This window comes from Morchella sextelata (assembly GCF_020137385.1).
Source record: "Morchella sextelata strain SCLS chromosome Unknown scls_1, whole genome shotgun sequence".
Classification (NCBI taxonomy): Eukaryota; Fungi; Ascomycota; class Pezizomycetes; order Pezizales; family Morchellaceae; genus Morchella; species Morchella sextelata.
Genome location: NW_025408616.1, coordinates 2,842,873 through 2,870,583, shown reverse-complemented (window position 1 = coordinate 2,870,583; position 27,711 = coordinate 2,842,873). Strand labels below are relative to the sequence as shown.

The 27,711-nt window shown below is 46.7% G+C and overlaps 7 protein-coding genes across 7 annotated transcripts; 4 read left to right on the top strand and 3 right to left on the bottom strand.

The window, feature by feature from the left end:
* Nucleotides 1-109: 109 nt before the first annotated feature.
* Nucleotides 110-3,637, top strand: H6S33_000741 (uncharacterized protein; the record flags this gene model as incomplete). Its single annotated transcript, XM_044832152.1, has 4 exons — nucleotides 110-595; nucleotides 693-704; nucleotides 770-2,218; nucleotides 2,288-3,637. The coding sequence occupies 4 exons, from the start codon at nucleotides 110-112 to the stop codon at nucleotides 3,635-3,637; spliced, it is 3,297 nt and encodes a 1,098-aa protein (XP_044700300.1).
* A 674-nt stretch (nucleotides 3,638-4,311) lies between these two features.
* Nucleotides 4,312-5,196, top strand: H6S33_000740 (uncharacterized protein; the record flags this gene model as incomplete). Its single annotated transcript, XM_044832151.1, has 3 exons — nucleotides 4,312-4,651; nucleotides 4,724-4,871; nucleotides 4,926-5,196. 3 exons carry the CDS (start codon nucleotides 4,312-4,314, stop codon nucleotides 5,194-5,196), a joined length of 759 nt encoding a protein of 252 aa, XP_044700299.1.
* Nucleotides 5,197-5,383: 187 nt separating this feature from the next.
* Nucleotides 5,384-6,543, bottom strand: H6S33_000739 (uncharacterized protein; the record flags this gene model as incomplete). The annotated part of the gene is made up of 5 exons (XM_044832149.1): nucleotides 5,384-5,715; nucleotides 5,793-5,855; nucleotides 5,914-6,017; nucleotides 6,104-6,264; nucleotides 6,325-6,543. 5 exons carry the CDS (start codon nucleotides 6,541-6,543, stop codon nucleotides 5,384-5,386), a joined length of 879 nt encoding a protein of 292 aa, XP_044700298.1.
* Nucleotides 6,544-6,910: 367 nt separating this feature from the next.
* H6S33_000738 (uncharacterized protein) lies at nucleotides 6,911-8,662 on the top strand (the record flags this gene model as incomplete). Its single annotated transcript, XM_044832148.1, has 5 exons — nucleotides 6,911-7,216; nucleotides 7,347-7,759; nucleotides 7,819-7,945; nucleotides 8,012-8,509; nucleotides 8,582-8,662. The coding sequence occupies 5 exons, from the start codon at nucleotides 6,911-6,913 to the stop codon at nucleotides 8,660-8,662; spliced, it is 1,425 nt and encodes a 474-aa protein (XP_044700297.1).
* Nucleotides 8,663-10,721: 2,059 nt separating this feature from the next.
* On the bottom strand, nucleotides 10,722-12,785 carry H6S33_000737 (uncharacterized protein; the record flags this gene model as incomplete). The annotated part of the gene is made up of 2 exons (XM_044832147.1): nucleotides 10,722-11,270; nucleotides 11,328-12,785. The coding sequence occupies 2 exons, from the start codon at nucleotides 12,783-12,785 to the stop codon at nucleotides 10,722-10,724; spliced, it is 2,007 nt and encodes a 668-aa protein (XP_044700296.1).
* A 776-nt stretch (nucleotides 12,786-13,561) lies between these two features.
* Nucleotides 13,562-14,804, top strand: H6S33_000736 (uncharacterized protein; the record flags this gene model as incomplete). Its single annotated transcript, XM_044832146.1, has 4 exons — nucleotides 13,562-13,607; nucleotides 13,670-13,785; nucleotides 14,009-14,501; nucleotides 14,563-14,804. The coding sequence occupies 4 exons, from the start codon at nucleotides 13,562-13,564 to the stop codon at nucleotides 14,802-14,804; spliced, it is 897 nt and encodes a 298-aa protein (XP_044700295.1).
* A 2,118-nt stretch (nucleotides 14,805-16,922) lies between these two features.
* On the bottom strand, nucleotides 16,923-21,533 carry H6S33_000735 (uncharacterized protein; the record flags this gene model as incomplete). The annotated part of the gene is made up of 5 exons (XM_044832145.1): nucleotides 16,923-17,064; nucleotides 17,124-17,581; nucleotides 17,635-20,271; nucleotides 20,343-20,807; nucleotides 20,874-21,533. The coding sequence occupies 5 exons, from the start codon at nucleotides 21,531-21,533 to the stop codon at nucleotides 16,923-16,925; spliced, it is 4,362 nt and encodes a 1,453-aa protein (XP_044700294.1).
* Nucleotides 21,534-27,711: the final 6,178 nt, after the last annotated feature.

The following is a 27,711-nucleotide window of genomic DNA, read 5'->3' as shown; positions in this document are numbered from 1 at the left end:
ATCGGTATCACTCGAGTTCCCCACCACAACCACAACCGCTGCACTGCACTGCACCACCACCACCACCACCACCACCACAACCACTACACCACAACCACTACAATCAGATATGGAGCATCTGCTCAATACCCCCGTGGTGGGGCCGTACATGCTGCAGGAACTCGTCGAGGATCTGCCACTCAACACCCCCGAAAACGACCATGTAGATATAACATGCCTAGAGGCATGGGAGCAGAACCTCTATGTCGGCACCTCCGCACACGAAATCTTGCATTTCGTCTCTATCCCACCTACCCCAGCTCCTATCTCATCAAGTGAGCCTCCAAAGCCCATTTATATACTTGCATCTCGTCTGCAGCCTCCTTCAACTAGAACGGAGCCTTCTATGCATATCAAGCAGATTGTCATAATCCCAAATGTTTCAAGAGCGTGTGTGCTTTCCTCCACAGGGTTCCTGTCATTTTATACCTTGCCGGAATTTTCGCCAGTGTCTGGCGCAAAGCTAAAGGAGGCCTCTTTCATTGGAGCTCTGGACCTGGATGAGGAGGAGTATGAGAGACGAGGCGGCGAAATCAGTGATGAGCGAGGGAAACAAGTGATAGTTCTAGCTAAACAGTGCTTACGGATAATCCGTGTCGGGAGCTCCGTACGACAGATCAAGCCTATAGATCTACCCACAGCTCCAATAAAAGCCGTGCGAAGAGGTGTGATAGCTTGTATCGCAAACACAGAGAACTATGCGTTAATAGATACCGATCAAATTCGCCAGATTCCACTTTTTCCAATATCTTCAAATTTTAGAGATGAGCCTTCTCCACCTCCGCCTCCCCCACCTCCTCCTCCTCCGCCCCCGCCTCCACCTGCTCCAGCGCCAGCGCCAGTTATGGAACGATCTGCGTCTAGCTCTTCAGCGCCTATGTCAAGAACGCCTTCAGGGTCCCATCCTCCGCGAACATCATCACTAAGTGGAAACCGGGAGAGAAGAAACAGTTCTGCTGCAATGACCCGAGAACCAAGCACCGGTGCTCCACATATTAGATCTAGTAGCGCAAGTAATATTGGCCTTGGGCGACCTGGTTCGAGGGCTAGTGGCACTCGTGGGAAAACACCATCCCGATTATCAGTTCCAGGTGCCTCTACATCGAGGCCAACGTCGCCTGCTCCAGTCTCGCCGAATTCGCCTCAGTCGAGCTCCCCTACTACTCACGCCCCAGGGCCTTCAAGTGGGAGTAGGAGAGCTTCGAATGCCTCTTCGGCTGTGCAAAGCCCTAGCCTTGGCCCATCGAGGTCGAGAACCTCAACTCCAGTACCAACTGTTTCAAACAGGCCGTTGCTACCACATATTGCCTCGCCAAACCCTTGTGAGTTTCTTTTAACAACAGGGACACGATGGGAAGACCCTGGAGTGGGGTTGTTTGTGAGCGATGAAGGTGATGTTACAAGAGGAACGATCAGCTTTGAAAGGTATCCGGAAGATATTCTGATTCAGGGAAGCTGGGTCATTGCCATTATTCCAGGCCGAGGAATAGAAGTTCAACGCTGGGATCTCGAGGGTGGAGATGCCGAGGAAGAGGATAGAAAGGGAATTTTGGAAATGAATTTGGATGGGTCGAGACTGGGTATCAAGGAAGTAAATGGCCTTGATGGAAGTGTAGTTGGTGGGGTCGTGGCAAAGCTGAGACTAGAGCGAATATCTTTGAAGCCGGAGGCCGAGAGCGATGGTGGTGGTGAGGAATTGAAAAGAAGAGAGATGGAGGAGAAGGTTATTGCGGGACGAATTTCAACCGTGGACAGTAGGGCTGTTGTTTTCAAGGGAAAGAAAATATGGGTTTTGGTACAAAGCCCATTGGCGCTAAGATTGGACTCTAAGCTGCCAATGGTCACAGCAGAAACACTCGACGAGACGCCTAAAACAAGAGTCCAAAACATTCTAAAGACGCTTCGAAAGGTTGACGCAATCGAACCAAGCACCGAGAGGGAGTTCCATGAGGTCGCTTATATACGGCAGAAAGGAGGCCTACTGCTACTAGGAGAGTTCCTCCGGCTCCAGACGTTTGAAGGCACCGAGATCGAGCAACAGGAAGTTATTATGACCGAGGAGGCGCTCATTGAGAGTGCCCTGGACCCAAGACTTGTCCTGGCGCTTTTTGGCGCGGACTTTAAGAATGATATCGTGATGAGTAATGGTGGTATTTGGGTTTATGGAGGTGTCAAACAGGTTTTTAACGCTATTTCTGAGACTCGATCTGAGGGAGCGTTCAGGAGAGATACGTTACTACTTCTAAAGCGCTACCTGGCTGTTTGGAAAAGAAAGAAGGGGTTTGGAAGTATAGCAGACGAAAAAGAGATCTTTGCGACTGTCGACATTTCCTTGATCCGAGTAATACTCATGCTCGATTCTCCAGAATATCTTCCTCAAAGGGGTACTACTTTGGTTCCCGAAGGAAACGTTAGGGCGGAACTTTATACATTGGTTGAGAAGGACGTAGAAGACTTTGATGGGACAGCAAAACTTCTAAATGATTTCGGAAGACTTTATGTCCTCAGTATACTTCTCCAAAGCAGGAAACTTTTTCGAGAGGTCCTGGGAACGTGGAAGAGACTTTTAGAAGAGGGGGACGCTACAGGAGAGTTTGGCGACGGTGAAGAAAGAGTCAAAAAGTATCTACTAGGTCTGAAGGATAGGGTACTGGTTGAAGAGTTTGGTAAATGGCTGGCAGCCCGAAATCCAAGGTTGGGTATTCAAGTTTTTTCGGACGAGAAGGCCAAGGTCAAATTTGAACCTGCAAAAGTTCTGGAAATCCTGAAAGAGTATTCGCCCACAGCTGTAAGAGGCTATGTCGAATCCCTTGTTGAAAAGGGGAACACAGAATACGCAGATGAGCTGATATTCTTGTACCTTGATGATTTAATAAATGTCCTCGACACCTCGCCTTCTGCCTGTGAGCGACTTCAGGTCTCTTATGAGTCTTACAGGGCTCTTACTTCACCGAAACCTACATACCGCGAGTTCATTGTTGACAACTCAACGCCATCATTCGAAAGTGGTGGGCAAAATGATTGGTGGAGGGATCGATTACGTTTTCTCGAACTTTTAGGAGGCGAGGGGAGCTATGATATCCCCAAAGTCCTTGCACGCCTGAGCAAATTCAGAGATGTGCTTGTCCCTGAGATGGTTATCCTCTATGGAAAAGAAGCCCGTCACGAAGACGCTATCCGGTTACTCACACATGGATTAGAAGACTTTGATACAGCTATCAACTACTGTCTCTTTGGTGGACTCAGCATCTTTCAAACACGTAAAATAATCACCGATCGTGAGGAGCAAAAAGCACTGTTTGCAGTACTTCTAGGGGAGTTTTTGAAGCTGGAAGACTATGACGACCGATTAGAACAAACGAGGATGTTGTTAGAAAGATTCGGCGGATGGTTGGATCTGGTGCATGTTTTAGAAGTTGTGCCTGAAAATTGGAGCGTTGAAACGCTGTCTGGTTTCTTGTTAAGTGCACTGCGGCAGATGGTAAGGGAGAAGGCGGAAGTGAGTGTTTTAAGAGGGCTGAGAAGAGGTGAAAACCTGAAGGTTGAAAGTGCGTTTGTGGATAAATGTGATGAGATTGGTCCTTCGATTGAGAAGTGATTTATGGGTATTTGGTTGACGTCGTGGGTGGCTGTTTTTCTTAGATTTCCAGAGTGCTTTTTAAATCATCCATGGGTAAAGGGTTGTTTCTTGAAAATGCAGATACCGTATGTAAATCTAAGTAGGGAGGAGAGCTTAGTATGATCTCCAAACCTTCTATGTTACTCTAGAAATGATACCAAACACATCTGCTACTAAGTGGTGGTTGAATGTGCGAATGTAGTAATGATCGTGACCGGCACATATCATTCTCTATTAAATATTTTTAAGTAATATCCGCCCACTTTTCTTCTCGGTTTTCTGTTACTACATGTTTCCTTTTGCTATCCCCGGGCCCCTTAATCTTTAGACCCGATAAATGTTGTACGTGCTTCTTTTATGCTAGACTACATGTACCTTTAGTATTCAACAACTCAGCAATTATTTCTGCATACGCCGTCACGAATGAACAAAAAATAAGTGTGTGCGTAACTGCATATGATATCACTCGCGTTCATATGCCTGTATAGTCACGTGAATCTGCTTAAGAGGTGGTTTTAACTTACTAAGACGTAATTGGTCACGTGCTTTGATTACCCAGTCAGCAGTTGCAAGATGAGCGACTCGCAGTTTTTCCACTATCCCAAGTTTTCATAGGAGCGCACTTAACATCAAACCTCAAGAACATCCTCACCATGAGTTTGATTACACGCAGAACTATTGGGCGCCGCCTTGGCTCAGTAAACTCAATCAATTCAGCCTTCCAACCCCGCACCTCTGTTGCCTTCCTACTCCCGCGATTCGTTACCAATGCTGCTGCTACCAGTAATGGTCCTGCGGCAAACTCCAAGACCGAAAAGATTTTGAGTTCAGGTCTCAAAGACTCTCCTGAACTTATCATTGACGAAGGTCTTGGCCCCGAAAAAATTAATTGGTCAAAATCGTTCCATGGATTGTCGGTAGAACCATTCAGCAAAGAGACTGCAGATGTACTACTTGCTCCTCTAGATCCAGAGGATGTAGAAGTCAAGCCTGGTATTCAACTCCTTGGCCTTTAAACTCACTACAATTGAAGCGGATAATTAACAGCTCTGTGATTGTTGGTAGACGGAATCATTTACCTGCCCGAAATCAAGTACCGCAGAATCCTTAACAAGGCTTTTGGCCCAGGTGCTTGGGGCCTAGCACCTCGAGGGGAGACAATCGTGACCGATAAGGCTGTTACAAGAGAATATGCTCTCGTCTGTAATGGAAGGTACGATTTTGTTCGCACAATGAGCTCTCGGGACTTAATTAATTCGTGAGATAGACTAGTATCAGTTGCGCGTGGCGAGCAGGACTACTTTGACCCTAGCGGAATCCCAACAGCGACCGAAGGATGCAAGTCTAATGCACTTATGCGATGTTGCAAAGATCTCGGTATTGCCAGTGAGCTATGGGATCCTCGTTGGATCAGGAATTTCAAGAAGAAGTATTGCGATGAGAAATTTGGGGAGCACCAGTTGACCAAGAAGAAAAAGAAGTTGTGGGTCAAGAAGGGAGATATGTTGGAATACCCGTATAAGGCTGTTGGGTATTAAGAGGTGATTAGGCTTGTCCTTCTGAGTTCAGGCAGTTCTGTTTTCTTTCTTTCTTTCTTTCTTTTTTTTTTTTTTAACTACTGTAAGATAAGGCTGTCTGGGGGTAAAAGACTAGATATACCCAGAAATTCCCCTCATTGATATATTGTAAAACTATCAGACGTTTAAACTGAAAATTAGGCTACATTTAAATCTTTGGCCTTACAGCATAGTGATAATCAGGCTGGGCGAGGTCAGCTCTGATTTTATAACTGTCCTCTGCGTCCTCCAAAATCTGAAGGTCGATTTCCCCAATCACCATCTGTTCATGAGTCCCCTCAGCCTTAGCTATAGGCCCCATCAACGGCATGGTAATTTGCGATAGCCCAGCGAATCTACTCCCCTCGCGGCCACCAGCACTAGAGAAGATGATAGCAGCAATATTCTCATAGGCTCTTGAAACTACTGTGGATTGTAAAAATATGGTTTCCGAGTTCGGATTAAAACTGAGGGCAGCTTCGCTAAGACCCTCCAGTGTCCCTTTGAATCAATATAGTCAGCATTAAAAACGCTGCTCGGGCAGTGGTTCTGGAGAGGATAGCTATAAGGGCCTTTACAAAATGTTGGAATAATGATGATATTTGCGCCTTGGGTTACAAGGGCTCTGAATGCCTCGGGGACTATAGATTTATGTAAGATACCGGAGTAATTTCGGCTGACTGGTAGTGGAATATTTACATGCAAGGTCCCAGCATATCAGAAGTCCCACCTTTCCTAGTGGGGTATCTATGACGGAATGAGGATTATGTCCAGCGGCCTCAAGGTGAGCTCTTTCCGTATGCCTTGTATTTCTCAGCATTCATACGCAAATAAAGTAGGAATATGTCAGCTGGAGCTGACGGATTGGTGGGTCAAGCTAGGTATTCACCACAAGTTCTTTTTTGTATAAGAGCCCAGTACCTCGCCTGTATTCGATATGAAATAGGCAACGTTGTAGAGCATTTTCTTGCCGCCCTCCTCATCTGGGGAGACGTGTTTTTCCACAAAGGTTCCGGGAACAATATTGATATTGCATTTTTTTGCCAATTCCTACCGCCCAAAACTTCAGCAGGCGGAAGAGCAAGGCCGGGCACGAAAAGGGCGTCTCACGCAGAATTTGGTCAAATATGTCCTGTCATCAGCAGCATCTGCAAAGCGCGGGTCGAGCGGTACCCAGCTTGTTAAACAATATTCTGGAAGTACGGCTAGCTCTGCTCCTTCTGTTGCAGCTTGCTGTATGAAGGCTCTGGCGCGTTGGAAATTCGCCTCCATCTGCATAGGCTCTGGATGCAATTGAATCACAGCGCATTTAAACTTTTTAGCAGTCATTCTAGAGGACGTATGGAATTAGAGGTATCTAAAGATCCGTATTAAAATGCTTAACGTTATAAGTACATGTACATGTAGCTAGCTAGGCCTTGGGTACATGTAGTAGTTACCCTGTCTTGTGCCCAGCCAAATACTCTTGGCCAATCAGAAGAAGGCTGGGCACGAGACAGGTAGTTACTGTACCTAGCCTATGATGTAATCGGCTGTTGTCGAGCGAACGCAGGGTAAGCCCTAATTGCCCCACAGGCTTCTTGGCGAGGGGTTCCACGCAGGCGCAGATCTAGCAATAGCGGGAAAAAATAAATCGATACAGAACGTCAGATTTCCCCCTCAATCACGACACCCCCATTATCTCCTGCTCGCCAATATGCTGTCGGGTCAAAGAACAAACGGCGGCAATATGCACGATTACGATGATGAAGACGACGAAGTTCTCGCTTCAACCATGGCTGAAGCCCTTCAGGACGATGGCGAATATGATGATATAGAACCAAGCCGGTCTGGCAGCCTTCAGCTTTCGGGGGACGATATTCAACAGCGGCTAGCATCTGCCGCTCAACCTTTGGAATTTCAGGCGACGCTAGGTGCCCGATTTGCAAGCTATGACAACTACTGCAGCCTCTTCCACTTCATTCTAAACTCTGATGGACCGGTGGATCTCGAGCTTCCAACTGTGAGTTGATCTTGGGATCTTTGTTGCGCATTTTTTAGCCCAGGCGGGCTTTGGGTTAGCGGATTTTGTTCAAGGAGGGTGAATTGGCAGGGATCGAAGGATGTAAGAGCTAATGATATGGCGGGGATAGTACTACTGGGCTTGGGATGTTATCGATGAATTCATCTACCAGTTCAACAGCTTCTGTATCCACCGTAACAACGTCGCAAGGAAGGGACAGAATGAGGAGGAGAAACAGCTGTTAAGAGACAACCCACAGACATGGGGATGCTACAGTGTTCTCAACGTTCTCTACTCGCTAATCCAGCGTTCCCAAATGAATGAGCAGCTCGCTGCTATCAAGAGAGGAGAGGATCCAAATGAAGTCGCTGGCGAATATGGTTCTCGCCAACTTTACAGGATGTTGGGATACTTCAGTATCATCGGGCTTCTCCGTGTGCACTGTCTTCTTGGCGACTTCACACTTGCCTTGAAGACTTTGGATGATATCGAGTTGAACAAGAAAGCAGTTTTCGCCAGAGTTATGGCTGCTCACTTCACAACGTGAGTTCTGAGGTGTTAAAAATATCTCTTATAAGCTCGGTAACTAAAAATGAAAACAGATACTACTATGTTGGTTTCAGCTACATGATGATGCGCCGCTATGCCGACGCTATCAAGGCATTCTCTCACATCCTTGTCTATGTTTCCCGAACCAAAAACCTGGGAAAGAATGCCCAATTCGACTCTGTTAGCTCCCTGAAAGCTCCCATATAAATAAGTACCAAGGCAATTACTGATTGATTCGGCATATAGATTACCAAGAAGAACGATCAGATGTATGCTCTAATTGCTATCTGTGTTGCTCTCTGCCCGACTCGTCTTGATGACACCATCCACGCTACTCTCCGTGAGAAATACGGCGATCAGTTCCAGCGCATGCAACGTGGAGGTCTTGATACTCTTCCCATCTTCGAGCAGCTCTTCAACTCCGCCTGTCCCAAGTTTATTTCTCCTATCCCCCCAGATTTCGACAAGCCAGAGAACAATATCGACCCTGCGCAGCACCATCTTGCGTGCTTTATGTCTGATGTTAAGAATGCCATGCTTGGACCAACTCTGAAGAGCTTCCTCAAGCTTTACACAACCCAGGACTTGCACAAGCTTGCGGGTCTCATTGATCTCAAGCCGGAGGACCTTAGGAGGCAGTTGCTTGTGTACAAGCAGAGGAGCAGGCAGACCAGGTGGAGTGAAGGTGGACTTTTAGAAGGCGACATCGTCAATACTTCTGACCTGGACTTTGCTCTTGAAGGGGTACGCTTCTATATTACCGTTTGGTTACAAATACAATATTTAATACGAATACTAACATGAGCCTTGTGCTAGGACTTGATCCACATCTCCGAGGCTAAAACTGGACGAAAACTTGTAGACTGGTACCTAAGGAACCTTGCCAGAACTTACTAGACAATTCAAACTGGAAGGTGCGGGAATGGGGCATAGAAGGAAACTAGATGTTTGATAAAGTCAGATTTACTATCATACTTTATCAAGCTCGAACGTTACTAATGCGGTTGGAGTGACTCCAAAAAAAACGGGATGGTTGGCGGCGGTGTCTCTGGATTGATTTTTCTCTTTTTTTTTGTGTGGGAAACCTTGGTGCAGGATATCAGTAAGGAAAAAAAATTGAGCCGTAGAGAGTATTGGGTGCATTTTTATCGATGCTCAGGGGGCCTCATTTTTCTTGGTTTTCATTGATTCTTGCGTGTACATTCGATAGGCGAATATAACGGTCGTTGTTTCTTCCAAGCTACATGTATGTACTTTGTTTTGCGAATGGCCACTGTCATGAATCATGCGATATCACCCGGATACCTATGTACCATGCATGTCTCAAATATTTCAAATAGTTAAATGTATCTACTTGGCGCAAATGCATAAGGACTATATGTATACCGATTAACCTAGAATATACCTCCCAAATCCTCTATCTATAGGCTATAGATGGTTCATGGTTTAACCCAGGGGTGGGAGTAACCCAGACCCGAACACGATACGGTTTTTCGACGATGATAAACGAAAGTTCCTTTGTCAATCTCAACTATGACAGTATAAACCGGTTGGGTTGAGCTTCCTAATAACGACGGAGGAGTATACTGCATGCATTTAGATGTGTGTACGCATCAATACCACTACTAAGCTCGGCGACCCGATCGGCCCACAGTACTATTTTTGCACTTTTGACACCTAAACTTTCACCTCGGGCTCTAAGCTGTATATGTATATCTTCAACGGTAAGGGAACTCTGGTCCCCTATAGAGATGGTATGGTATATACACTATAATACCACCTGCTGGGGGTACTCTACACCTTTTCCTCCGCACTATTTCCTTGGTGTATATAGATAACCACACTCTCCCTGGACGGCACCATCGAAATACTAACCAAGATACAGGCCTAAGACCTACATGTAACCCATGGACACCACAGATCATAAATGCCACGCCAATCAAGTGCCCAGAAAGAAGATGCAATGACCTCGCCGCCAAACCCGGGGGTGGGGAGTGAATTGAGATCTGGCATGATTCATAGAGAACATCTACCTATGAGAAGCCACCTATCTACAGGGCCGCTGGGACGTGGTGGATATGCTATACCACAATCACAGCAGACCGATGGCAAAGGCCATAATGGCAACCCTAAAGTCACGACCTTCGACCTCAGATCCTCGATGATAATATATGGAGGAGCCCTTCGTGACTGACCTGGAGGAGACCTTAGTAACTACATGTAACTTGGAGGAGGAACCAATCGAATCAATTCAACCCCGAAGAAAGAATATCCACTAGAGCCATGGCCGGACAGCAGACAATCGCGGGCCTGCCGTACGTAGATAGTGATCGACTATTTTCGGTAGCCTTAAGAAAATGGTAATATGGAATGTGGGGGAATAATGTTAATGGTAGTATTACGCCTAACGGAGTAGGTTTGTCGACGGTGAGAACTGTTGCAACTACGGTCACGGTCAACAAACAGACTTATCCGGCAGTCGTGTTTTATTACCCAGACCGAGTGATGGTTCATGATCGAGTATTTATACACACTACGTACATACCGCGCGCCTATACACCATGTAACATCTGTACACCAAGTTAAGCGCCTCAAAGGCCTTTGAGACATACATGTATGTAGGTACTGACTTTGAATTACAATCCATAGCGTGCAAGAGGTTTATGTGAAGGGCCCTTGTAAGACAGTATGTAACCACATTATTTTCGAGCTCTACTGTGCTTACGTTCTCGTCAAAAAGCGGATAACACGAATAGATTGACGTAAGCATAATTATGATGATGATCCAGCGGTGGTTTCACTAGTAATGCAATGCAATATTGACTTTTATTTTCAATTAACCTTGACCATAGGCTATGAGCTTATAAAAGCAACCGCTTCGTGCTTTCTTCCAATTTCAAAACAACTAATGCTGACCTTCCGTATGATATCACCACGCACTCAAGCGCGTTTATAGTTAAAAGCATTCATTGAGCCCATCATCAGAAGCTTTGGGAGTTGATGAGAGGGACTTCCCCATTTCCTTAGAGCTAACAGCTCCAATAGCGTTACCAATCTCGGGGGTTGACACTTTAGGCTCTTGCACACGGCTACCCTCGCATTTTTCCGGGGAAGAATAACCTCTCTCCGGTGAGTAGTTGATAGAACTAGATCGAGGACTAATAGGCAATGGCTTGCTCAAGTCTTCAAACATCCTGATAAGTTTCACAGGCAGGGGGCGTGGTGGAGAGGCTACACCTGGAGAAGTGATAGGATTTCTGGAGGCTCTAGCCATGCGGCGAGGGAAAAGCCGATTCGAAGTCTCTTCAAACGGGACATTGTCCTTCTTGCTATCCTCCAAAATATCAGTTTTCTCTGATGTTAGCAAGGGAAGCAATGGAGACGGTGTCCTTGGTCCTGTATCTTCTGCGCCTAGATGGTAGGGATAGTCCGCACTATCATTCTCAGAAACGGGAGAATCCCGGAGAAGATATTCTCTATCAGAGGATTGAGATATGGGGGAGGGCTTTGTATATAAGGTCAGCAAAATCGAATAAGAGGAGGAATGAAGATCATGGTATACCCAGCGGACAGCTCTCGTTGAACAAGGCGACGACAGCATGCTACCATCATCCCGCCCTTCTTCGTTCACTGGCTTCATAACCTCTACACCTTTTTCGGCCCATTTCCCCATAGAAAGCTTCCATTTATCCTCTTCATCACCTGTTTGTTGTGGGCTTATAGGGTCAGAGATATCGTAAGCGTCATCAAATCCTTCCCAATGTTTACAGCAATCACTATCCTCAGAGTCAGATGGGACTTCTCCCTTCCCTGGCGACATCTCAAGATTGCCAAAATTGCAATCCTGTTTTAAAGTGGCAGACGATCCTTGAAGGAGCTGAAACTCGTTCGGTGTGGGCGTTATGCTTCGTGGTCCGACCACTTCTGGGCTTGGGTCAAGAAGATTAGCTCTTGATGTACGATGTGCCAGTCCCCATCTCTGTAACTTATTAAGGCGCGGCCGTTCGAGCGGTTCAAGGCGTGGACTATCCATCCAGTGCGGATCATTAACCATCACGGGTCTAAAGTTCTCAGATTTCGATTGGTCTTCGCCTTCTTTTTTTCCAATTGACCCTTTCAGTTTCATTTCAGCAATTAAATCCTTGTATTTACGATTCCACCCAATTGTCATGGATGTCTCTTTGTTAAATTCAGCAGGCAATAGATTGTCCGGTTTTTGGGCAGCACCATGATCAGACATCGATATTGTTCTCAAATCGGCAGATAATTTATCCCGAAGGTCAGAAGCAAACAGTTTCCTCTCGAGTTTTTGAGAAAGTGCTGAAATACAATCTTCAGCTTGACAGCCAACGTGTTGAACATTGTTTGTTTTTGCCTGAGTTGATTCAGTGATTCCCATGATTAGGGTGTTCCCTGTATCATCGGTAACAAACATTCTGTCAGAGGATGCCATATAATCTGAAAAATTCGCTTTTTGCACCCTTATTCGAAGAGAATCATTCTTGTTGGAGACCCAGGCCGTATCAGACACAGGAGAAGGCCAGCGTTTGGGAGATGGCACATATTCGTCGGGGTATTCCATTTCACCAGGAGAAAGTTCAAATGGACTTGGAGTATTGCTCTTCACCTGCTTCCCAACTGACCAGTGTGGGGAAATCCTTCTCCTTGATAAATCAAAGATTTTATGTTCTGGTGTCTTCAGAAATCCGTCGACGGAAATCATACTTCCTGCTGAGCGATAGCTCGGAGAGGATGAGCCACTCGTGTTGTATTTCAGAGAACTATCCCGAGACGCCCCAACAGAAATATTTGAATATCCTCCAGAATGGTGTAGGATGTTCATAGTAGTCCTAGAAACATCAGGATTTATCCCTGGAGATGATAAGTGGTATTTTTCCCTTGGATGGCCACGATTCAAGCCTACATCGTCACTGAAATCAGAGATGAAGCTTTGTCGACGAAAATTCAAGATCTTTGTCCCGGGAGGCACGCAGCGGTAATCGTTATTCTCACTACTCATATGATTAATAGTTTGAACTATAGAGAAGAGAATACTAACCAGTCAGAGAAAATAAGATCTGGTTTTTGCTCTATATTAATAAAGGCGGCAAGATTTTCCGCTACAGATTGCAAGACATCTCGAAGAGAGAATATATCTAGGCCATCATGAGCAGAATCGTAGATAAGCCAGGCACAGACGATAGTTATTGCGAGAAGCCTTCACAAGGTTTAGATAATGGCCCTAGAGAAAGAACTCATGAGGACGTACCCAGATAATAGTAGCAATAGACTACAGAAGACAAACAAAACTAGAAATGAAGCCAGGAATCCTGTCAAAAGACTTGGATATGGTATACAGAAACGCTGTATCTGGATATTCAGCGAGTCATTCATGTTCGCTTGATTGATTGCAATAATGGTTGCTAAGAAAAAGATTTGATTGAAAGTGCTAATGGATGCCAGGATGAATGAATATGGTGAGAGGGAGCGTAGGCTATCTACAGCAATTGGAATCAAGCTAGACTACTAGACTACACCCTTGCTTCACCTCTTATCACTCTACTATAAAGCCGGGTAACATGTGCCAAGACTTCTAACTTAGTGGGCCTTAAACTTCCAGAGTGAGCCATTCTGGCGGCTCCCATTCCTCCCCAAGTTAATAGCCAACGACGGTTGCGGAATTTCTTAAATCAACCACAACACCACCCCCACCCCCCAAAAGCCCGACACTCCCTGATCAACCATCGTCAACATCGAAGCTTCTCCCCACCCATAGTTTACAGCCTAATCTCAGATATGTCGAACGCGAAAGCCATCTCCCTAGACGATATGATCGCCGAAAGTAAGCTGTTCCGCACTCCACGCGTGTCCACCAGTGGCAGCTGCTTACATTCACCCTTGCAGATCGTCGCGCAAGAGCTTCTGAAATCGCCAGCGCGACCATGGGCAGACTCCGCAGTCAAGGCTCAAACGTACCTACGGGACCCGCGAAACTAAACGGACGAGGGAGTATTGGAAAGGTACGCCCTTGATCAACAAAGCAGAAAAACCCCGTCATCGTACTCCTCCTCCATCTTCTGCCTGCAATCTACCCATCTCTCCCTTCCAGCCACGAATAAATGAAAGAGGAGGGGAAAGGGATATAGGGGAGAGGAGGTGGTAATGCAGCAGGGAAAACTACGCTACCTCATTCTTCTTATCGTCCTCGGGATCTGAAACCTAACGGCAAGCTTTTAATCACAGCGCGCCGCGGCCTCTGGCAGTGGCATCGGGAACTTGGCCCCGGCCACCGGCCTCAACGGAAAGTGGACACACGACCTACATCAGCATAACAACGCATCGCGAGTGTCAAAGCTCCCTACGACACTTTCTCCCGCCATTGCCCGCTCCCTCCAGGGCAATAGACTTTTTGCAGCCCTACATGGGGCACAGACACCTACCGGCCCGTCGGCAGATGTGATTCCTAGCGGCCCGAGAAAAAATCGTGGCGCAAACATCCGCGGTCAAGCCTCTGGCTTCTCGATCAAAGGTTTTGCGGGGCCGTTCGTGGTCCAAGCGTCGAATTTTGCACCTGGGACCACAGCGGAAGACATCAAGATGGCGATGTTGCCACTGGGAAAGATTCTCAGCTGCATCATCCTCTCTGCAAACCCTACGGTCATATGTGAGATCGTTTTCGAAAAGAAAGAAGCTGCAGATCAGTGCATTCTACAATACAACAACCAGCTTGCTGATGGTAAATTATTTTCTTCTTTATCTCTCCCCCGCGAAGTTGCTCTTACTGACACGAAAAGAAGGCCGCCTTCTTCACCTTACGCTTAAGCCTGGCCCACCAGTCAGCAGGCTCATGCATCATGGCGGAGCCGCTCCAAGACCACCTCCTAGACAGACAGACCCGAACGTGGCTCGCGAGGAAGCCGATCGTCAACGTAGGTTGACCAACATTAGCTACCAAGACGGAAGCTACGGTGTTAGGCCACCACCACTGTATTCCGATGCCCTTGTTCAGAGGGGGCGGGGGTTTAATAGCAGTCGATAAACGGGGAAATATTTGCTCTCTAATTTCTATATTCTATTAAGAGATGCTATTAAGTGAGGGAGGGATTAAGTGAAAAAAATGAGTGAAAATCAGCTTTGACCTGGTCGGTCCCAGAGTCTGCTGCTGCAAGGGCGGAGGGTCTCTTATCTCTTATCTATGTACCTGTTTTCAGGCAGAATAGGTTAGACCCCTTCCTTGCTTGCTTGCGTTGGTCTGGGGTTGTCTTTGTATGATAGCTATCTTTCTCTCATATGGCCTTCTTCCTAAGGTATAAATCTTAGCTCTTTCATCAACCTGTTGATTAATCATCGATTGATAGAGACTTTATCACTTATTATTTTTCCTTCTCCTTATTTGGCCTTTCCTAATCGCATGTTTTTCTTGGATGTTTTTTCTATCTTTTCTTTCTTCTTTAATCATTGGGATGCTTACGGGATTGGGTTGGGGACACTGGAAATTTATCGTTTACATACCTTCAAAACCATTGGACCTTCTCACTGTGAATCGGACACTAAACGAGGCAATGTCTACGGGCGTCTCACTTGGTTCTCTCCTAGTTTATTAGTGAATTTTCTACTATAGCTACTTACGAGAATAAGTTTCCGCCACCACTTTTGTGTTGCAACCGCATTTTCACGTACAAATTTGGCGGAAACTTATTCTCGCCGCAAGTACATATACATGTAAATTTTTCAACTACGTTAACACTTTATTGATAAAGCCCTATTCTATATTGTCCGAGATATTAAATAACTATATCCAAGGCCAAAACATTGATCCAGGCGATTCCCCGAGTGTAGATATATACACCAAGAAAATGGTGACAATTGCCGTGTAGAATACCTCAGAAGTCAAAACTTCCAAACTATCATTGCAAGCTTGTGTTTGAGTGTCCGAGTGATATAAGCTTACTGACTCGACCGCCCAACTACTGGACTACTGGATATATATAACTATTGCAATGAATATCAGTCGGTAAAGTGGGTGTAATTTATTATTTGAAATATATCGAGTGATATTTCATGATTGACCGTCTCAATCCCTTCCTCCACCAATCCGATCTCTTGCCCGTCAAGTAGATTGTTCCTGTAGACACAAACGCCACCATCTCATGCACATACCCATTCCATTGGAAAGTCCGGCTGGTTGAATAACGCATCCAGCTGCATAATGCAAACTCCCCTCCGGTGGCGAGGTTTCGCGGAGAAAAAGAATTCGGTATTATTGGTCAGTATGATATGACTAGAGGAGTGGATGTTCTTTGTTGGTCTGATCGGAACCATGTGGAACGGTCTTTTTGGTTATGTCCCCATGTGTATTTGGTAATGCTCTAATCAGTCAACCACACCCCACCCCAAACGAACTCCCAGCAAACCACCTCATTGAACGCCATGAGATCTAGAGCTCATTAAAAATACCTATACTTTCAGTCGTAGCAATAGTTATGCCATTCGAAGATGTGCTTAAGCTCCAATCAATTGATAGTAAGATATGAACAAGAATAAGATCCCCGCAACTCATAGCAGCCTCCCAGAGAGGAAAAAAGCAGTTCAGTGAAGCAATGAGTAAATTTTGAAGGAAGAAAAAAGAAAAAGGAAACCGATCCTCCCAGACATTAGTTAATAAGAAAAGAAAAGAAAAAGAGACATAGAAGCGGTGACCCATTAAACTATTCAGAACCGTAATGAAAAAGACAAACTTTTGTATCATCAATGACTCCCAACAACCAAACCGCCCCCGCCCCAATTTTTCCCCTACAATAGTTGCGTAAGAAGTCGATCCTCGTACACATACCCTGCTGCTCCCCGATATTTTTTTACCCACTCCTCCTCTATCAGCAGCGAATCCGTTTCTCAATCCCAAAGCACTATGAGCTTCCCCGCAAGTGATAAACCCTCCCTTACATGAAAAATCGTGGAACATCACGGGGAAAAAAAACTTTCAAATCCAAAAAAAAATAGAAAAAGGTAAAAAAGAAGAAAAAAGCCAATTAATCAACAATATAGGTTGATTTACAAGGGAAAAAAAAAATACTATAAAGCAAGCCCACTAGATAGACGCCAATCTAAACGATCTAAAGCCTGCGCCCGCACACCCATTTTTTTTTTTGTGATAAAACTATTTAGATTCTGCGGTGGGAAGTGGGGAGCGCGATCGTCCAAATGCCGATGCAGCCGTCGGTGGGGACGAAGCTGGAGGGGACGTAGCATCGTTATGCTCGTTGGATTCATGATGTGCTGAGCCACCATCTTGCAATGCACTGTAAAGATTCAGTTAACCGAAACATACTTTTAGGAAGATCAGATTGGGTTTACGAACCTGAAAGGGTTGGCGTGGGATGTAGAAGCCTTTGCAGGCGGGTTGGCTGTTCGTGAGTTGGAATCATCCATTCTGGTCGGGCCGGCTCCAAAACCTGCTCCTCTCCTGCTACCACCACTGCTGGAACTGCGAGATCCCAACATGCCGCCAGGACCGCCAAGGCCACCAAAACCAGAACTGACTTGTCTTGATTTCAACTTCTTGAGGTCCTCAGCATTGACCTGGCCGCCACGGCTCTGGTCTGGGGGATGCATCTGGTTGCCATAGCCAGAGAAGGAGCGGCCATCGCCACCACGTCCGCCGCCACCACCGCCACCAGGTCTGCGTTGGTTGGCGCGCGACGCAGCTTCCTTTTCTTGTTGTGCCTTGAGAGCATCTTCTCTAACCTCTTGTATCGTCTTAGGACCTTTATCGGCTTCCTTTGTTTCCCAGTGCTTGCGTCGAAGATCAATGATATCCTAGACAATGTCAGTTCATAGTTTCATATATAGGAATAACCAATTAAACTTACCATAAGCATGAATCTCATACGGCTATTGAGCTCCTTGTCTTCCGACATGCGGCCAATCCTAGCAAAGTACATGTCCATCATGCCTTTGCTCTTATCTGATGCATCCAATTGGAAACCAATAGTCTTGAGCAGCTTGCACAAACTCTCGACAGTCTCATCCTCTGGAAGGCCTTCGAAGTCGAGAAGCTTTCTAACACACTCGTTCATAATACGCTCAGTAAGCATACCCAACTTGAAGAGCTCTCCGATGAATTGAACAAGACCAAGACCACGACGTTTCGCAGCTGCAGCGATGTAATATTCATCAGACAGCATCACGGCCTCATCGGAGACACCTTCAGGCTTGGGTGGAAGATTGATTTTCCATCCTCTCTCAAATTCTTCCTGACATCTGTTAAGAAGGTATTTGCGGAATAGATTTCCACCAACAACAATAAGACCATTCTTGTCACGAATGTTCTCATCCTTGATGTTGGGGTCCATAGATTCTAACATAACTTTGCAAAACTTGGCATACATGGAGGACCAAGCAGCTTCATCAGTGGCCTTCTCGAATGTAAGTTGAATTACTTGGCGGAGGGTACGTCCATCAGTCTCGAACTTCGATTGACTTGTGATTTCGAGAATCTGTCCAGCAATCTTGTCGAATTTCTCGGGCGTCATCTTGTTCAACGCAGCCTTGACCTTACGTTGCACAAGTTCTGGCGAGAGCTTGACATCCTCCGAAGGAGTTGGAGCAACTTGAGCTTCCTTGGGAGCTCCGATACTAATAGGTTTCCATCTATTCTCAGAGACAGGCAAAGGTTTGACATCACTAAGAGGGATGGTGGGCTGGCTGCTCTTTTCTCCTTGCCTAGACTCAGATCTCTCCATAGGAGCCCCAGTAGCACCCTTTCGACTTCCACCACGCGAAGACCTGTTTCCAGACCTCGGGCTCTGGGGCGTGATGCCCTGGCTTGCCAACGAGCTGTTTGAGGCAGTTCGCCCAAGACTGAGTCCTCCGGCGCGAGATGAAAAGCCTCCTCCCATAGCGGCGGCCAAGGGATTCGGCGGCAGTGTGTTCGATCTTGATTGCTCGAACCGTTGGGCTGAGGTTAACATATTCGCCGGAAGATTTGGCTTGAAAGACCCGAATGCACCCATTGGTGGAGGGACAGAAGCTCCAGATCTTGAACTGCCACGAGGGCCCATACCAGGAGTGCGAGCGGTTGAAGGCCGTGCAGTCTCAGGTTCTCCAACGGTATCACGCATGGTCTTGTCCCAGTCAACAGAGGGTTTTTCAGTAAAGACACCCTGGAACTGCAGCAGGAAGTCCTTCTCGTACTTGAACTTGCCGTTAGCGGCGGGGTTCAAGGCCGGATTTGGAGAGAGGATGCCGGAGGGATAGTTAACACTGCCGATGTTCTCGATGAAGCGAGCGGACTTGAGTGCTGTGAGGGCTGCAGAAGGAGGGGCAGGTTCAATTGTCTTGATTTGAAGGTTGAGAGGGTGCGGAATCTTGCGCTTCTCATTACCCTTTGGTGGTGGCATGGACTCGCTATCAAGAGTCGCCTTTGAAGCATCTGCTGTGGAAGCCTCTTTCTCCGCTGCCTCCGCTGCCTCCGCTTCAGCCGCTGCCTTTGCTTTTGCCTCGGCCTCGGCCTTCGCAGCAGCTTCCTCCTCTTTGAGCTTTTGGGCCTTTTCAGCCTCAATTCTGGCTTCTTCCTCCTCAGCCTTCTCCTTCGCAATTCTAGCTTCCTCCTCAGCCCTTTCCTTAGCAATTCTAGCCTCTTCTTCAGCCTTCTCCTTAGCCAGACGGGCTGCCTCGGCGGCCGCCGCTTCCTCTTCTTTTCGAATCCTCTCCGCCTCCTCTTCCTGCTCCTTCTTTGCCTTTTCTTCAGCCTCTATGCGGGCCTTTTCTTCGACCTCTATGCGGGCCTTTTCCTCAGCCTCCTTTCTCGCCTTTTCTTCTTCCTCTTCTTTGAGCTTTCGCTCAGCTTCTTCTTTCTCAAGGCGAGCCTTTTCTTCAGCTTCCTTCTTTGCTACAGCCTCTTCTTTTTTCTTTTGCTCCTCCTCCTTTAGTTTTTTCTGAATATTAGCTCTCATCTCCTCTTGTATTTCTCGGTCCGACTTAGTACTCTTGCTAGGGTTTCGCGCGTGTTGCGAATCGCGAGAAACACCTCGACTAGGAGCAGAACCGGGTGATGAAACAATGACAGGTGAAATGTTGACAGGTGACGGGGCTGGCTTGACAATAGAGCCGTTGCTAGGGTTCACAATCTGTATCGCCTTGTTTTTCATGGTACGAGGAGGGTGATACGGGCTGCCAGGTGTTGGGATAGAGGGAGCTACTGCGTTAGAAGGGGGTACAGGAATCTGCTGAGCGGGGATGGCTGGAGCAGGCATTTGTCCCATGCTAGAGTTAGGCCTTTGAGTATCCATGTGAGCCATATTGGTACTTCCTGACCGGGACATAGGCGGTGGGTTATAATAGGCTCCAGGATTAACAGCTGGCTGAGCATAGCCCATTCGGGGGCTGGTCGCCTGTGTCATTGGACCGTATGGGCTAAAATTTGCTGTCAAATGTGGCTGCGGGTAGAAATACATTGGGTGCTGATTGTTAGGGTCATAGTGCATGGAAGCTTGCAATCCTCCAAACTATAGGAATGGTCAGCAAAATTTACAACTCTATCAAAAAAAACCCATATAAATGGAAAGAAAAAACATACCTGCTGCTGAGGAGGGCCCATGTTGTAATGCTGCTGAGGGGGATATAGCTGGGCTGTCCCGACTGGCTGAACATGTGGAAGAGCTGGCGATACGTGTGACATCGCCGGACTCCTGTTGACCAGACGAGGTGAATGAGAGTTATAACCTCCTGTAGCAGGGCCAGGCTGATACGGTTGGGCATGTTGGGTATGCATAGGCTGCCCACGAGATTGGTTAGGGTTAGTGGGATAACCTCCTCTCCCATAACCAGCGTTGTTGTTGTAATTGTACTGCTGGTGGTGATTATTGGGCCCATAAGTGCGGTTTCCGCGACCAGCACCACCTTGCATTCCACCACGTCCACTATGATGAGCATGTGAAGGTGCCGTATCGGCAGATTCACGTCTCTGGTGGCTAGGATGAATATTGTTGTTGTTCATCCCCCCTGGTCCTGCTGGTGGGGGCATGGACATGGGGCGGTTGCTCTGTTTTCGACAAGAGTTATATTAGATATCTTTCTTTATTCAATATCAACCCGAACTTCAACTTACATGGTTGGTTGCATCTCCAAACTGAAGCCCTCGGCTTCCAGTCCCAGACGCCTGAGGCGCGGAACCTCCGCTAGCCATAGGCTGAACCATAGGAGACGGTGAGGATTGGGGTGAATTGATCCTTTGGTTAGACGCCACTGGTGCAGTCAAAGACGCTGTGGCGGCAGAACCTGATGCAGTTCCAGTTGGGTCGTTAATAGCACCAAACGTGATCGATGGTGCATTCCTTGGAGCGGCGCCGTTTGGCATTATCGAGCCCCCGGCCCCTGAAGCAATCGATGGTTTTCTGTTATGTTGACCAGGGTAGGAAGAATTGTTCCCGTTAGCAGGTGAACCGCTATTAGTTACAGCCGGAGAAATTTTGCCGTTCACCGCCTGAGAAGCTGTTGGGCCTGGCCGTGCATTTTGCGCTGAAGCTCCTGCGGGGATGTGAGGGGCGGGGCTCGCGGCAATGACGGGGGCGGAGGTCTTCTTGGACGCGGAGGCAGCGGAGGCGTACGACACTGTTCGCTGGGCGGGGGCGCTACCCTGCACAGCTGCAGAAGACGATGTCTGACCACTAACTGAGGGTGTCCGTGCGTGGGTATGATTGACGCTCGAGTTAGACGAAGGCTGTGATTGAGGAATGGTGGGGACGTTGGATGTTGTAATGCTTGTCATTCGAAATTTTGTGGTTTTTTTTATTGGGTAAGATTTGTTAAGGGAGTCGCACTTGGGATGATGTTCAGCAAGGGGAGGTGTTTGTTGATTTTATGAAGTGATGGATGGATGGGTGGTGGATGGTTATTTTCTATGTTCGATTCTAACCTGTAGAAGAAACTCCTTTGAATTTGAAGTAGGTTCCTAAACCTTTGAAGAGGGAATAGATTAGTGTGTGAACTTAGAATAGTATTTATGTCTGTACTGAGGTATGAGGTTGAGGGTTTTTATGTGGAGCAATGACGCAGGGATGACAAAGGGAAGCTCGAAAAATAAAACAGTCCCAAAGCTACATAATCTTATATATCAGGGGGAGAAAAAAAATCATGAACCAACCTAACTAGAAATCTTTTCGAATTGATTTTTTTGGTTTCTACTCTGGGTGAGAGGGATAGAATTTTTGAGTGGCGAGCTTACGGGAAGTCGAAGACGACTGCTGTTGCCAGGACAGCCAGGCAAGCTGGCAACGGGGAAAAAGGTTAAGAAACTTCTCGGACTGATGAATATTCAGTCGCGCGCTCTTTCAGCTGTATATAACGCGATCACCCTCTGTAAATTCGGAGGGTCCGCAGGGGAAAGAGAAGATTGATTTCTTGATGTGTGGAGTTGGGGGTTGAGGAGGGGAGAAGGAGGAGGGGAAAAGAAAAAAGAATAAGAAGGGAAGGAGGGCCAAGGTGGATGGGAAGAAAAAGCAGTAAGCCAGGTGGGAGGTGGGAAGGTAGGGCAGGGGTCTGTCTGGCTTCTTTTTCACTGTTATCCCGCCTGCCTGAGTGTGGGTGAGCGCCAGGTTAACAAGCTCAAGGTCAGGCCTACATACATGTACTTGTTTGAGAAGAAAAAAATTCCCCAAATTTATTTTATTTCTATTTTTTTTTTACTACTTAGGACATGTAACCTGCGCTTCCACTTCGTTCGGGAGAGCAACTGCCCAACCGCACCATCATCAATGGAGTAGGAAACTTATCTACTTGCGCTGCTTGCTGTAGTCCAAAGACATTTTTTTTTTCTTCCATCCAAGACATGTGCAAATGACTGCATTAATTCTGTTCGCGCACAAAAACCAGCATGTACTAGCAAGCAACGCAGCACAACACAACGACAAGGCCGAATTTGTAGCCAACCAAACGAGGCTTATATTCGTTGCAACCCTGCGTGCACTATGAGGTCCGTGACTGCCAGTTATCGAATCTTATCGTGTTCTGAGCTCTGAGGGGAATAGGTTGATTTTTTCCAATTTTCTGCCTTTGCCGTTTACGGTTACTCGTGGTGCTACTAGAGTACATGTCTACATGCGTACTTAGGCCTGCCACTAGGATTGAAATCCCCCTCCCTCAAAAATCGAAAAGGGCAAATCCTCCCCCACAGTGATGTGCACCTCTAGACTCTCGCCGCTAGACTTAACAATCACTTCATCACGCATATATGATATACCTGCCTCCATATATATACCTCCAGAAGTCCATGGAGAATTATGTGCTCTAATGTCTACGCTACGGAAGAGTGACAAGATGAACTGCACCTTTGGCTTTGTGCACACAGCAAAAGTACTCTATCTACCCAACCATCATCAGCTGTCAATAAGAAAAAGAGATATGTAGGTGACTGACTCATGCCAATGATGTGTAAGAAGATATGTCGGCTCGCTGCAGGGATGTGTGGAGCTCTGAGAAGGTGGCCAATGATATTTCCACCCTCTCTCTTGAGTGGTGGCTTTGGACTGACTCTTTAGACTTCACGGCAGGTTTGGAGAATATATTTCATAATTGCAAGCTTTGACGCCCCAAACGACATACGATACTGACTTGCCATTAATTGCTGTTTGTCAGAAAACTAATATTCAGGAAATCAGGCTCGGGAGGCAAATCATAGCTGTTTCAAAGAATCCTTCTTTCTCTTCCCTCGGCGCCGTAATTCGACAATTGAGCTCAGACTCTTCCACCAAACCTAAGGAAACGATCTTTTAAATCAATCTCCTGCACGAGATACACACCCTTTCTTCTTTTCAGGGGAGAACAATCGAAGCTGTGGGTAGATGATCGATGAGATCATCTTGCCCACACCCACTCGAACCCTTGGATTGGTACCCACCACCATACATGCAAAGCACATCCGCCAAAGAGCCGCTTCGGCGCCAATGAAATTATTTTGCATATCAACCGAAGACGGATATCAGCGATCACAATTAATCTCCACCACACTGATAATATGGCCAGAAAACAATTGCCAATTGCGAAGAAAATGTGGTTCTTGATTGCGAGGGTCTAATGTGCTCGCCTCCGAGCATCTCGATACATCTTGTTTCTCCCGGTACTGTGGGAGTGAATGGCCATATGGGGGGAACCAATGTAGATGGGCTCTGATGTGTCCCCCCTCTTTCTCCCCCGCTGTGCAGACATAAAAAAAAACCGTTTCTGCCGAAGAGAATATTACTGGCTCAAACCGCACTGGTTAAAAACCCGAGAACCCAATAGCCAGACTCAATTCGTGCAGTTCATCGTAAGAGATCGCAAAAAAAATCACAATATCGCTGGGTCCACCAAACAAACAGTGGGGGAAAAATGGAGGAAAAATTCAAAAAAAAAAAGCTACTCCCCCTTCGAAACCGATTACTTTACACAATGTTAGAGAAAACCCACCCGTTTCCCATGTATGTATGTAGTGTTTAGTTTTGGTTCCTTTTTTTTTTTTTTTTTTTCAGAGCCTTGGATCTTCAGTGTAACAACTACAATCTACGGTGCCAACTGTCAGTCTTAACATAGGACGACTTTTTTTTACTTTAGCGCAGGCAAGTTGCCTCAGTAGAGTACCTGTGTCCAGGATGATAGCTCATGTACACACTCTGCAACAACTCAAACCCTTCTGCTGGATGGAAGGAAATCATGTAGGTAGGGATAGGATGGTTAGGATCTAGAGGTGCGATGCTATGTAGGTTGTGGGTGCAATGCGCAATGCTTCATCCGGCTAGATCTCTAGGTAGCCGATTTAGTGCGATGTAGCACTGATATTCCTGTGCTGGGCTCTGCTCGGGAAGGTGTTACATGAAACTTTTCTTGCGGAAACAGAGATTTGGAATCCAGGCCTCTTCCTGAGCCTTCGGGCCTTTGTCAACGTCAGCGCCCTTGGTGCTGTATGTAGGGACCCTTCCCACGGAAGGATTACCGAAAATATCTCCCTCCAGGCTTCATGGCCTAGAGAGCGCGGAAAAACGCATCCAAACGCTCGGGCTATTGATATTCCGATATCAGGGCTCCCCCGATCCTCTCTTTTGTAGTTTCTGAATGCCGATCATAGACACTGAAGTCTGTTGCGCAGCTCAGTGTTTCCGGTTAAAAAAAAAACGGGTTTTGGATCTCGCGCAACACATGGCGCGGCCTCTCCGACAGGTCACGCCGGTGAGAATAAATGGAGAGTCCTGAATAGGTATCTCTTAGCTTCCGAAAGATATTGAGTCTCGGCAACGTCTTTTTTTTCGTTTAATAACACCGGGTATAAGGCAGTAGACTGTAGCCCTCCCTTGATAGTGGGACATAAGTCAAGCTTACAGCCGGTTCGGGCCGTTAGAGCTTTTTCTATGCATCTAGAACCCCGGGCTGACAATGGCTTGCCAGGTCAGAGAAGGTCGACAGGCAGGCATCAACTACTCTAGGTAGAGTGCACTGCCAGTGAGCATAGCCAAGTAAGGCAATGCTATCATTACCAAACAATAGGATTATGTCACTTTCCAGCCTCAGTCCAACTTTCTACAAACGTCAAAGCTTCGCGATACTTGACCCCCAGAAAGTTCAAGAAGCCAGGAGGCTTGTAGCGCCAAACGACTTGCCGAAAGGATTGTTTGTCGTTTGAAAACAACTCGGGCTGCCCGATAGTTGCCTTGTAGAGTTTTGCACAATCAACTCGTCCCATGTATGTACGTGTAGGCACATACGAAGGATGTTCGGTTTAGATTGGCAACTCGTACATTTGTGATATATCCCTCAGGCGAATAGACTGTATCCGTATATAGACTCGATGATAAGTCAGATCCTATAAAACTTTGTTCAGTTATATCTCAGGTAGGTAGTTTTCTCGGGGCGTGAAGTTATTATTATGGCATAACTTTCCGACCGCGGCCGTCGTGATGAGATAGGACGGATTTGGCCTGCGGCGCCACTGGTAAGCAATCGTTCCCTCGCCTTGTGTTTCCTCGTTTGCTCATAACGACGTGTCGGCTTCGCAGCTTCCAATATGTATCTCTGAAACGCGTCAGCCCGAGGCATATGTCGCCCTACAAACCTCGGTCGTCTTCAGGCGATCAATGTGTCAAACAAACACTAGGCACCAGCCCCCAATCACATCAACCTCTGGCTGGCTGGACCGTTGGCACATCACGTCAACAGAATTGCAATTCCTAACCCGCCCGTCAGAAAGCCTGGTACCGAGTGATACCCGATGACGACTGCAACCCCGGTTTAAGAAATGTTGAAAAAAAGAAAAAAGGGTTGCTTTTTCCCCCCTACCGGAGGTTTTCCATTTTGGGCTTGAACATCCATAACAGGTCTAGCTCTCTAGCTCCAGGGTCTCAACTTAAGCTTTGGATGGAGTAATGCCAACAAAACACCACCCGGCAATCGGCATACGAGCAACTACACACTGCGAACGAGCTTATCCAGGTATCCATCTAAGCTACAGCTATGCACCCCAAGCAGTACCTATACCAACTTTAGGTATCGGACAGGACCCAATTGCCCAACGCGATGATTTGCAACAAGCAAGCAATTCCCAGGCACGCTCAAATAGGTCATTCCCCAGATCCAGATATCGATCAGGGGAGCACCTGCTAACTCCAGAGCAAAGTTGTATAGTTGTCATCGACGTCTAAGACATTCCCCCCTGTGACATGGCAACAACCCCAAGCCTGCGGGTAGATCATGCAGCGGGCTAGAGTGTTATCGTTCTAGAGCAAGTGATAAAGGTCTAGTCCGTTGTGCCATGAAGGGAAGCTCGAGGAGAGCTTTCTTTTGCTTCCCTTCCCGTCTCCCCCTTGGGTCTTTTGTGGCGCGGGCGTCTTTGAAAAATCTTTTCTGGCTGGGAGCTGGATCTTTACTTACGGGTTGGGGGATTGAAACAACTATCTTTTTTGTTACCTCTATACAGCTTGGGTATGCACTGACATAGATCTAGAGCTCTTCACAATTGACTCGGACACTACCTAAGTCGGACGATTAATAGTAATTATTTGAGAAGATTTACAACCAGAATATGATTACAACGTGGATATTCTATGTCAACTGTCCTAGTGAGGAGAGTGTATGGACAAGTGATGATTCTCCGAAGACGTCTAACCATAGGGGCCAAGCCAGGACTAGGGTTCCATCACAGCCCATCACTCCGCAGACTTACCGGTTTTAAGGATTCGAAACGGCTTTCTGTTTCTCCTGAGCTTGGCTCGCTGGGTATGCACTGACCATGGATGCTATAGGCTAGGACTAGGGTTTCGTCATGGATTATCACTCTGGTGAATTTCTTTGTTTAGTTTTTTGTTCAGCTCCTCGATCTGAATGGATCTAGAGCTAATGTTGGAAGATGGGGAGGCTAGGATATAAGAGTAAAGATGTAACTTACCCCCTAGGCGTCATTATCCTTTTGCTATAATGGAGGGTTGTAATTTTGGTTAATTGATCAGAAAGATAAAGAGCTCTGTGAGCAAATGCCACCACTCTCTTGGCAGCATTTCCGGTAAGACGAAGGGGTAGTTTGCCTCCATTCTCTTTCCTTCTTCGCTATCTTTACCCTTTGTTGCAAGTTGTCGTTCCCTTGCTCTCATTCTTTACCTATCTATATCCCCATGGCCAGCAGCTAAAAGAAAATAAAAAAACCTGCTATACTATAAAGAATATGGTCCGAAAAAGTTTCTGATCGATACCACACTTAACCTACGAGGAGGAGGGCCAATAATCTCCAGAAAGAAAAAAAAAAAAAAAAAAGAAATGTCAATAAATTAAAACACAAAAAGTCTTGCTGAAGAATGTGCTTTTCAGGGTGGTGAGTGCCATTTATTACACACAACGCCAGTATAGACTCCCACCCACTCGGTGTCCTCCGTTGACGAGGCGTCTACTACTAGACTACACACGCCCACACAACGTTCAATGGGCCGGAA